Here is a 12379-nt window from a genome sequence, read left to right as displayed (position 1 = left end):
TTTCTGTGCCATCAATCCTTTCCCGTATACGTTTGCACTGTTTATATGTTTAACACTGAGGTAGGGACATGCTGTTATGTGGAATGAATTGCAAGCGGTGTTTGAATCAGTCTAAGATCTTTCCCTTGTAGTTTGTACACAAGAACTGTTTCTTGTCTTCCTTTTGAACATACAATAGTTTGATCCTGACTCATTTTGTGCGTTTCTTCAACTGCTGCTTCCTTTGAGTTCTGTGCTGGCAAAAATTTTGTTTTGTTTTTTGAAGATTAGCAAGTTGTACATTTTCTCTGTGCTTATTTGGATACCTAGTTACTGACCTTAAGGAATGCGATTCTGGTTTTCTCTTTCTGACTGAAAACCATATTTTTCTATTTGACAGTCTGAATTATATAAAGCACAAATGCATTTTTGACTGCCATACTAGTTGTTGTTCTTTGCTTTCATTATCAGGGTCCGTGCATGAATGCTTTTGCCCCTCCCCCCAGACTTCCCAGTTTGGGCTTCCACTGACAATGTTGTAAGCAGTACGGTGAGAATCATGATTCCACTGATTATCACTTTTTCTTTCTTTGGTATTATCAAAACCACTATCAATCCTGTTGTCAAAGCTGATGGCATCCCCCGCTTCGTCCTAGACTTTAGGGCTGTCCTTGATGTCCTTTTCTTCCTCTCCTCCATTCCACCGGCAGCCAATGTTTTTTTTTTTTTCTGTCATTGTCCTAAAGAAAGTTTTTTTTCAGTCCCTGTTGATGAGGCTTCTCAGCCCCTTTTTGCCTTCAACTTTAAGCAACAGTATACCTGGTGTGGAATGCCCCAGGGCTATGTTGACTCCATTGTCCTCCAGGCTATTCTACAGCCATGCACTGCCCCTCATGGTTCTGTCTTCATCCTGTACCTCTTTTGTGTTCCATAATTCAGGAGACCTGTCAGGCTGATAGTTTGCACCTTTTACAATGGTTGTCCTGTGTGTGGTCACAAGGTGTCACGAAATAAACTGCACTGGTGTAAATCTGAAGTGAAATACCTGGGTTTTGTCCTGTCTCATGGTCAGAGGAAACTTGCACTTCCAGCATTGCTGCTTTTCTGGGTCTGCCCCCGCCCAGCCTACCAAGAAAGACATGCTTATATGATGGTTACTTGCCGCCAATGGATCTCTGATTGTTCCTTCTAATGACCAGAATTCTGAGACATACCCTGGTTCTGAAATGACTGCTCTTATCAGATGGACTCATGAAATGTTGGACATTTGAGATGTGCTTTGGTTTCTAGCCCAGGCCTGGGTCTTCCTGATTATGACCGTATGTTTTATCTCTTTGTTCGGGACCATTGTAACACCATGAAGGGAGAACATGGCGGTAAGTTACGCTCTGTTGCCTTTTTTTCTATAGTCACTCCTGTTCAAGTTCATGGCATGCTTGCCTGCTTGAGAGCCCTGGCTGCATGTGCTATGGTAGTAGAGATGGTTACTCCTCTGACCCTTGGTCACCCCACTACCCTTCACACTTTTCACGATGTCCAAGCCCTTCTTTTAAATGGGCTACTGGATCTCAAGGGTGAATAGGATTCTCTTCCTCTCTTTTTTCACAGCTTCAGTCCTTTGTTACTCCCCTCTGAACTTGATGCCTGGCGTTTGGCAGGTGCCCAAAGCCGCCCTTTTGGACGGACTTTGGTGCAAAGAGGGGAAACCCTGGATACCAGCTGCTAGCTCTCCCTTATTCATTGACCAATATCATGGTATTGGTTATCGTAGTGCTTGCTCGACATTTCAACTTCTTGCTTGTGATATTTTCATTCTTGACCTTTTGCTCCTTGATACAGATATATATAGCTCGATAACTACAGCTGGCACGTTTGTGAATTGAAAACAAATTGGAAAACGCAATTCCTTTCTATTGTTTTAGCTGAAATTATAGCCATCCCAGATCAGTTTTGGCACAGATATTTCTAATGTTTTCCAAGGGTCCTCTTTATCACTGCAGAGATAGAGACGCTCCAAAGAGACATTAGCTTTATGCCTTTTTCCGAATATGAGATGGTTATGATATACATTATTTGTAGTTTTGGTTTTTTTATATCAATGTGTTTATTTGCAGAGTTAAATTCAGACCTGCACACTTGACAGATGGAATAAAAGCTTCACGCTTAAAACTTTATGTTTTGTCTGTGTCATGTCTACTTGTTTTAGTTTAGTGGGTACCCCAGGATACATAACATTGGCCATTTCTAGAGCTCTTTTTCCACTTCTTACTAGCCTTTTTTTTTTTTTTTTTAATTTATTATTTATTAGTTTTATACCTTTACAAGAAAATACATCTTGCTTAGGAAAATACAGCAAGAATAATTGTTCAAATGTTCAAAATCATATTTTACAATAATAAAAGAAAAGGAAATACGGGTATGCTTTCTTAGACCTCAAAAAGCTATTGAGGGGGGTTAAACAAATAGTTGAGAAGCTAATCAATCATATTACAAAGAATCAAAAGTACCATGAAAGGCCATAACATAACACTCTGCATTCTAAATACTACTAATCACCTATACACCAGCAGCCATTTTCTTCAGTTCCAAAAAAGATCTTAACTGCTCTGGTTGAAAGAAGACATACTTAACTTGAGCATATTTCACAATGCATTTGCAGGGATATGCGAGCAAAAAGGACGCACCCAAAGCCCTGGTATCCTGTCGCATTGCTAGGAAAAGTTTCCGCTTTTCCTGCGTAACCTTCGTTACATCCAGGAACACCCATATCTTTTTACCGTAGAACAATTCTCTAGAGACACGAAAGTAAAGTTTCATAAAAGAGTCAATGTCCTGTTGGAAAATAAATGAAGCTAGAAATGTCATTCTCTGAGTCATATCTGTAATAGATTCCTCTAATATGGCTGAAATATTATTTAAGTCCAATTGTGGAGTCTGTTCTCCAACCCCCATTACTTCCCTGTTTTTTGGTGAAGAAGGCAAATAATAAACTTTATTCAAAGGAGGAATATTGTCCGGGGAATACTTTAAAATTTCTACTAAGTATTTCTTAAACATATCATAAGCCAATATCCCAGGTACTTTGGGGAAATTCAGAATCCTAACATTCAGCCTTCTATTAAAGTTTTCTATATTTTCAAGTTTACGATGTAAAGTCATTGAATCTTTAATTGCAGCATTTTTAAAGTCCACAAGGGATTTCACTTCTGTTTTTACTTCCATGAAGCTATTTTTAGTCTCAGTATTTGATTGTTCCAGTGCCTCGGTTAATTCGTCCATCTTACTAGCCATCATTTGTACCTTTGTAGAAGTCTTCGTTGCCTCAGAGTCCATTTTCTGTAACAGTCCCCAAATCGCTGCTAGTGTCACCTCACCGGAGGGAATAAACTCCCCAACGTTGGTCGCCATCGGCAGAAGCTCATCTGCTCTGGGAGCTTCCTCCCTAAGAGCTCCGTGTGCAACTTCGGCAACACTTTCCGTTCCTACTGCCAAAGCAGAAGAGTCAGCCGGACAGGGAGGTAGTTCGGTGAAAGGAGGCGAAAGTGAGATCTCGTTTCCGTGTGGGCTAGAGCCTTCTCTACTCTCTCCCACCGCTGGAGTTACATCGCCCCGCTGAATGCAGATACCAGACAACAATTGCTCAATCGTCTGCTGACGAGCTAGGAGCACTGGCGTCGAGGAAGCTGGCGTCTTAATGCTCCCTTTCCTCTTATGGGGCATTTTTTCTTGCGAATATTACTCCCGAAGTAGAGAGAGCACGATCTCAGCGTCTGGTCGATGCCGCCATCCTTACTAGCCTAACTGCGCAATGTTCTTTTACTTATAGCTTTCATATTATAAATGTAGCTTAGTTAGGGGTTATATGTTTAAGAAAAAGTTTTACTTTATACAGCGTTTATTTCGTGGTGCTCCCTACATATGATCCATTCAGTATACATTTCTGAATACATTCAGTACTTCAGTATGGTCTTTCTGAAGTGCATAATAGTTATATGCAGCACGCAAAAACATATATTTTTGGATTGTTCAATTAAGAACCTTAAGTAACTGAATATTGTCTCTCTTTTGCCATAGCTATACCAAGTAAATGTACTGGTATTGTCACATGTTGCCACATTCAGTACAGGCAAAATGGTTTCTCTCTTGTTTTCTATCTCTTATTTGGATCACACTGGAGCACAGCTGCTGAATGATATTTGGACTCTTTACAAGCCGGTGTATCTCTTTCTGTATGCACAGACATCTGGCTGCTCTCCCCTTTGAGATTCTCATTGGGATGACCTTTCCCCGCCCCATGGGTAGACAAACCCTTAATAGTTGAGAGTAGTGATCACTTCCCTTGATACAGGAGAATATTCCCAAAAGCTCATTGAAAGATTAGGGCTTGTTCAAAGAAACGTGTCTTGCACTTCTCTTTTCTCTTCACATATTCCTACCCAGTTTTTTGTCCAGCCTGGTGAAAAAAGTTATCGTCCAGGAAGCTTTCCAAGGATCAGAAGCAGACGGATTTCCCCTTTGGCCTTCCCACTACTGCGATCGCGCTGTGACCCAGGACGCGCTGTAATCACTGAGGAGATCCCTTTTGGATCCACGCAAGTCGCTTGAAGAGGGTTAACCTAAAAACCCCAGAAGGCAAGGTCTTCCCTGCGCAGATTTACACCTCTCCGTCCAGTGGAACAACATGATGATCTCATTGCAGCATTCTAACCACTTATCATTCTCTTACTGGCAACGCTGCTGCTAGTTTTTCTTCCTGTATGAATCATATTCTAACTGGGTCTACAGGGATGATGTGTTCTGAGTCCACGACACTTTCTGCCCATACCCCATCTGTAAATGACACTCCTGCTGTAAACAGCACCCCCAGCACCTCTTTGCGAACACAACGTCAAGCTGGACTCCCTTCCAAGGGCTGCCCTTCAATTGGAATCCAGAAAGACAGACAGTATACTACCCTTTGGTATACTTCCAGCAGTGTGCACGTGGTCACCTTCACTTTTGAGTATTGTGACATTGTGGACTGTTCATCAATTGATATCCCAAGGCTGTGTCATTGTCCTCAGAGATTCTTAAAAACTAAAGACATATGTATAAATATATGTGTTACTGACTCACGTTGGGGGGATAAGTGTGCATTCTGGGGAGCGGTAGGGTGGAATATTGATACTGACTGGGCTTATAAACCAGAAAGTGCTCTGAAAAAAAGTGGACCAGAAATGGTAAAATCACTGCTTATTCATAGGACCCTTCGTAAGGTTGGAAACTGTTATAGGAAAAGTGTGTTCCTGCACAAATTATTAAGCTTTCTCTTACTATTGACAACCCTAGACCTACTGATGAAGGTATGTACATTATGGGCATGTGGTTAAGGGTGGGTCTAGCTATCCGACCCATCAGTTTATTCTTACGGGATCTATCTACCATCCTCTAATATTATACCTATCCCCTTTGTGGCACTGTGGTGTTCTAAATACTTTTTGTTGCCTGGACAGAAAAAGCTTGATATTGCCGTTACCATCTATAAGGGTAATTATACATGTCATGGTTTTAATCTGACACAGGGTAGTTTTGTAGGTTAATTTGCCCCCAGGTTATTGTTCTGTCCTTAGGCTCATAGGTATGCCCCATTGTTGCAGCATCAAGATTTCACCCTATGTGATATTACTGGCTCTATGGAGACTTTTGGCTCCCTGTTAAGCTACCCAGCCAGTGGATAAGGCCAGTGCACTTTCGCTAAGGTTACCATACTCCTGCATATTCTTTCTGAAAGGCATCCTTCCTATTCACATGGTTTTTTCCTCTTTCTGTCTCGACATAAAATCATGATCTCCTTGGTTGTTTTGATCCGCATGTATACATAGATGCTATAGGGGTCCCAAGAGGGGTCCCAGATGAATTTAAGGCCCAAGATCAGGTTAAGGCTGGGTTTGAGTTCCTTATTCCTTTTGTTACTATTAATAAGAATGTTTGATTGGATTAATTAAATTTATTATAATCAGCAACGCTTTGTGAACTACTCTAGGGATGCCTTGCAAGGTATTGCTGATCAATTAGGCTCCACTTCATCAGATGGTTTTCAAAATCGTATGGCCCTAGATAGATTCTAGCTGAGAAGAGGGGTGTCTGTAAAATTCTTCTCAGTACTTTATCGTGTTGCACTTTTATTCCTGACAATACAGGAACGGTATTATGGCCATTCAGAAATTAGCAGACCTCTTTGCTGAGCTCAAATGTAACTCTGGTTTATCTAATTCTTGGGATCAGTACTTTAGTTGAATGCAGGGTTGGGTAAAAAGACCTTTTTATTGTTATAATCTCTATTATTATCTGCACTCGGTCTGTAAATTTTTCGCCTGCTCATGCACTGTGTTATTCGTATTACAGCTCCTAAAATCCCTCCGTCAAGAGACAAATCAGAGTAATCTCTCCCTCCCAGCTCATGCTGTTCAGTTATGACATCATTTTCATGACATTAGAGGGGATTGAAGGGACACGTATCTCTTAGTTTCCTTAGGCTATGTTTGAGAGCTGTAAGAAAACCAGACCCTGTTTGTTTTCCTTCTCTGAAATACGACAGAGGCCATTTTAATGTTTGAGAAGATGTGTTCTTATCTTGTTGTGAAGTGAATTCAATTGTTTTCATAGCTGTATTTGCAAGCAGCTTTAGATAAGAAAAAGGCAGCTCTGCTGACCAAAGCACCCTTTGGACTTCATACTTTAGATAGTAAAATGCTTGTTATTTCTTTAAAGTTTCATGTGACCTGTGTTCCATATATGGTTTGCATTTACTTCACATGCCTGACAACACTGATTCAGTAAAATGATATAAAAGAGTGGTAAAGCTGACGAATAAACTGGACAATGTTTCGGAGAGTAATTTCTTGCCTCTAAGATATGTCCCCAGATGCATCTGTCTTGCTAATGACAGGAGAGAGGGTGGGGCAGTAATTGGGACCTAATTCCCAAGCACGCCCTCTGCCTAAAAGCAAGAGCAAGATAGCTTCCAGGCCATCTCCCCAGCACACGCCCCACTGAGAAAAAAATGTGATGGAGAGGAGGGGAATTGAGTGTCCGATTTGTGAGGTTGGAGAAGATGACTCAATTTGTCTGCCAAACAGTTTTTTTCCCCTTGAATGTAGACTGCTTTCAGAAAGGTGTTGTGATTGATTGCCCAGTTCCACATCTTTTGAGCTTCCTGACAAAAGAGGGAGAGATCCTGTACCTCCCTGCTTGTTGACACAGTACATGGCAACTTGATTGTCTGTTCGAATGAGGACGACTTGATCGTGAAGAAGATGTTGAAAAACTTGAGTGCACTGAAGATCGCTCAGAGTTCAAACAGACTGATGTGACAATGACGATCTGTGCTGGACCAATGGCCTTGAGTACGGAGACCCCAAACGTAGGTCAAGGAATCTGTTGGGAGGGATCTTCTGATGAGGGGGGCGTTTGAAACAGTAAACCTCTGGAGAGATTGGAAGAGAGCATCCACCAGTGGAGAGACTGTCTCAATGAAGGAGTCACTGTAATGTGTTGAGAGTGTGGGTCAAAAGCCTGAGTCTACTGAGATGCCAGGGTCCACTGAGGAATTCCGAGGTGAAGTCTGGCAAAAGGACTCATGTGAACTGTAGAGGCCATGTGACCGAGGAGAACCATGTGTCTGGCTGATATTGAAGATAGGGAAGACACTTTCTGGCAGAGCTGAATGAGAGCATTTTGACGTTGTTGAAGAAGGAATGCTCCGAGTTGCACAGTATCCAGTACAGCTCCAATGAACTGTAAAGCCTGAGAGGGTTGTAGCTGGGATTTGGGAAAGTTGATTTCGAAGCCCAAATTTTGTAGAAACCACGTAGTCCGTTGGGTCACTACAATAACCCTCTGAGATGCTGAATCTTTGATAAGTCAGTTGTCCAGGTACAGAAACACCTGGAGCCCATGGTTGCTCTAGAGCTGCTGCTACCACAACGAGGTACTTCGTAAACACTCTGGGAAATGATGCCAGGCTGAATGATAACCCTCTGTATTGAAAATGAAGATTTCTCACCCGAAATTTGAGGAACTTGTGAGAGGCTGGATGAATGGGATCGAGAGAAAATAGCCAATTGTTTCGATCTAGAAGGGGATAAAGGGATGACAGGGACAACATGCGAAATTTTTCTTTGACAAGAAATTTGTTGAGTGCTCTGAAGTCCAAGATCGGTCGAAGATCGCCCGTCTTCTTCGGCACTAGGAAGTAACGGGAGTAAAACCCCCCCTATTCTGCTGCTCCAGTAGGAACCTCCTTGATGGCACGGAGATAGAGCAGAGCCTGGGCTTCCTGGAGAACAAGGGTGGTCTGCGATGGATTTGAAAGATACTCTCTTGGAGGTAGATCTGAAGTGAATCTGAGATGGTCAAAGACTAAAGAAGGCTTGGGTGCAGTAAAAGAGTGAAATTTTTGTTGTCTTTGCTGTTGCTGCTGTTTCTTAGGGAGCGCCCTTGAATAAGGAGCTGCCCGCTGTGGAAAACCTCTGGTAGGATGGAAGAGGCCTGGAAGTTCTAGCAGTAGAAGGCTTAGGCTTTGGTCCGATGATGGAAGCAAACTATTTCTCATGTTCAGACAAGCATTTGGTATTTGCCTCGATAGTCATGAAAGAGCTCATTGCCCTGACAAGGAATATTAGCCAGAAGATCATGAAGATTCGGTCCATGTCTACAGTGCAAAGCCAGGCAAGGCGAAGCATAGCCACCGAAAAAACAGTGACCCTCGAGGAAAGTTCAAATGCATCATACAAGGATTGAAGAAGATGCATGCATAGTTGAGCCAGAGTGTGAGTCAGCTGTTGAAACTCTGGAAAACTATGTTGTGGAATATATTTGACAAAATCAGGCAAGCTGTTGACCTGATGCTTGAGATAGGAAGTAAAGACAAAATTGTAATTCAAAACCCTGGTTGTCATAAGGGAATTTTGATTCAAGCGACGCTGAAACTTGTCCATAGTCCTGCCCTCTCTTCCAGGGGGGACAGTGGCGTAAACCTTGGCATGGATGGTTCTTTTCAAAGAAGACTCCACTAAAAGGGACTGATGGAATAATTAAGAGACTTATCAAAACCCTTGCAGTGGACCATCCTGTAGCGAGATTCCAATTTCGCAGGCACAGCAGGAATGAAATATGACCATCTTTCTCAAACATTTAAACCAAATCTTGAGACACCAGTGTCTCAAGATTTGATTTAAATGTTTGATAAAGAATTCGCTAGGAGGATAAGGAATACTCATTTCTTCCAAATATTCCGTAGGGTACTTGGCGTCAGATTCCAAAGTGAAGTTGAGATCTTTACTCATCTGACAGAGGAATGTAGAAAAAGAGAAGGTTGGCCTCGTGAGGAAGGAAGGTGACTCTCGAGGCGCCCTCGCATGGCAGAGAACGAAGGTGAAGCTTTCTCGGGAGTATTGATACCTGAGTTCTGAATATGCAGGTATAGATGACTACACTGAGAGAATGGGTAAAGTATCTCGCAGGAGAAGACTCAAGCAGTGAGAGTAGAATGGCTCTGCAGGTGGTCTTCTCGACTGAGGAGATGAAGGCTTCGAAGAGTCTCGATGTGTGAATAAATGAGACCTGTCTCGAGACGAGGACCTGTGCCTCGAAGTCTGCAGATGATGTGGAAAACTGTGCCTCGAGTCAGACAGATCCTGCTTCGATGGATGTTGAGGCGTCCTCGCCCTGTGACTCAAAAAGGGCAAGGCCTTATGTGAGGAAGAAGGGCTGGGAAGTATGGAGATCGACATCGAGACACCAAAAAGGACTCGTCTCCTTGTGTCGAGGTATCTCGAGGCACTCGCAAGGACTCAGCTCCTTGAATAGAGTGTGTAGATTTCAGTCAAGACACTCGCAAAGACTCGACTCCTTGCATAGAGTGTGTAGATTCAGATCAAGACACTCTTAAGGACTCGACTCCTTGTACAGAGTGAGTAGTTTCAGATCGAGGCACTACCAAGGACTCGACTCCTTGTGATATTGCTGAGTGTTCAGGCTGAACTGCAGGAAGCAGAGTCGAGGAAGCAGTGTATTTGGCAAGCATGCTACCAAACTCCTGATGCATAATAGCTTGGATCATAGCCTGAAAATGGGGCACCGAGACTTGAGGATCTGGTACATTTGCAGCGGCTATAGTCTCCGAGGAAGATGATGGAGAATGACACTTCGATTTGGAGACATGTTGCTTGGGTAGCTTCAAGACTACCCGTTCTAGGGGTGGCATGTCCGAAGGAGGCTGCTGAACTACCTTACCTGAGGGAGACAGTGAGGAGAGCTGCTTCTCAGGAGAGGATTTGCTTGAAGACGAGGACTTTCCAAATGAGGAAGGTTTAATTAAGGCCGAGGACGAGGTAGACCTCGGGAGCCCCGAAGAAAACTTGACCAGCTTCAGGGTCGAAGTCAGGGTTGCAGTATCCATACCGCCGAAAATCTTCTCTACCTGAACTCGACGACATTTAATGGCTCAAGGTTGAAGAGTAGCACAGCAAGTATATGACTCCAGATGATGGTCAGGCCTTAAACACACCACCTATGTGGGTCAGTGAGGGATATCACGCATTGGCAACAGCTACACTTCTTAAAACCTGTGACCAGTTGGGACACAGAACGGAAAATAGCCACGGCCAAGTCGAAGCCCGCAGGCTGAGGCCAAAGGAAGGCCCCATCGTGATACGAAAGAAAAAGTTAAATTTTAAAAAAAATAAGACGCAAAAAAGAAAATACAGCGATCCTTAACAATACACGATCCGTGGTGAAAGAATGCACAAAAAGACTAAATCTACGCAGAGCGTCGAATAGAGGACTTCTCGGCTCCGCGAAAAACTGAGAACTGAGGAGACGTGCCCTAGGTTGGGCGTGAAGGCACTTGCGCATGTGCAGAGCGGCTGTCGTGAACTTTCTAAAGTTCATACAAGCAAGACTGCTTGCGAAGGCTGTCCACACGGGGCTCTGTGGACGACGTCACCCACATGTAAGAATATGCTACCTGCTTGTCCTGGATAAAGAGTTTTACTCATGCAAAATTGTCATTTATTTAATAAGACATTAACTAATTTTTTCTGAGGCCCTCCAAGTACCTACAAATCCACAAATGTGGCCCTGCAAAGGGTTCGAGTTTGAGACCACTGAGCTAGAAGGATAGAAATAGTAGCAAGTAGATTGAACCAGCTCCTTATGCTGGTGTGACATTACTGAAATGTCAACGTTATCAATTTGTCTTTAACCAGTTCTCTTACTCCATCTTCAAAACCAAGCTTTTGTGATCCATTCCATTAAATATTCAGAAAGTTATTTTGCCACCCCCCCCACAAATTCTTACCTGCTTATGAATAATTTCTTTCCAAAATCTGTTGGGTCTGAAAGAACAATAATTAGGGCTAATTCAGTCAATTGCTTACCTCATCTATTAGCTTTCTAGCATTAGCCATTGTGTAATCACCTGCAAAAAACACAACCAGGCATAGCTCATCACTCTTCTTCGGTCTCCGACCCTGTGTTACTGGAATAATGCTTCTGGTTGGATCTGTACAGATGCGGACAGCTTTGAGTTCTTCTGAATCAGGCAAAGGAACATAATCTTGAACCATTTCATTTGAAAGAAGACACCAATTGTTTTCTCCTTCCACAGGTGTAAAATCATGGATATTGCTCCAGGTATTATTGAAGATACTCAGCCCAGCATCCTTGAACTGGAAAGGCAATTCAGGGTAATAATACTGGAAGCACCCAAATTTAATACCTGTTGATGACTCAATAATTGGCTGAGTAGCACAACATAAGAATACATCAAGCCTTCTGCAATCCCGTGCACGAAACTGTTGGCAAGCGACAATACATTTGCAATCTTTGCAGTCACGAAAAAAGACACTGCCCTTTACGGGACCCAAAAAGATGCGACAGCTTGTACAGTCATCAATGGTGATAGCTGCAGAATGATCAAATATGTAGATGTTGCAGTTCTCACACTCCTGAATAACAAACTGTTGTCCTGCAACTTTCCCAGGTAGACGGCCCACAGTTTTGATTCTTCAATCCACTCAACATGTAAATCTTTTAAATCAACCTAAGGAAAAAGAAAAAAAAAAATGGCAGATAACGTTTTTAAAAGTAGTTAAAAAGAGCTAATGTACTTACCCTGGTAAGATCTTTTCCAGTAGATAGGTGAGACATTCTAGACCAGGGGTGTCCCAACCTGCGCCCCGTGAAGTATTTTGTGCGGCCCCGGTCGAGGGCGATGCAGTGTTTTCCTCTGCTGCCCCCCGGGTGTTTACCGTCTTGATGGCTCCCTCCTCTGTCTTGCTGCAGCATTTGCGCGGCCCCAGAAACATTTTTTTTCAGCCAGTGCGACCCAGGGAAGCCAAAAGGTTGGATACCCCTG

At 43.0% G+C, this 12379-nt stretch overlaps 1 protein-coding gene across 1 annotated transcript in view; it reads right to left on the bottom strand.

Annotated features, from left to right (window-relative positions):
- RP2 (RP2 activator of ARL3 GTPase) overlaps positions 1-12045 on the bottom strand; it is a 275208-nt gene extending 263163 nt beyond the window's left edge. The window contains 2 exon segments of the mRNA XM_033947687.1: positions 11400-12020; positions 12022-12045. Of these exon segments, the coding sequence (XP_033803578.1) occupies positions 11400-12020; positions 12022-12045 (645 nt within the window).
- Between the last annotated feature and the right edge of the window lie 334 nt (positions 12046-12379).

This window comes from Geotrypetes seraphini, chromosome 6 (assembly GCF_902459505.1).
Source record: "Geotrypetes seraphini chromosome 6, aGeoSer1.1, whole genome shotgun sequence".
NCBI classification, from domain to species: Eukaryota; Metazoa; Chordata; class Amphibia; order Gymnophiona; family Dermophiidae; genus Geotrypetes; species Geotrypetes seraphini.
Note: the sequence above shows the minus strand (reverse complement) of the source record. Positions and strands in the feature narration are given on the sequence as shown.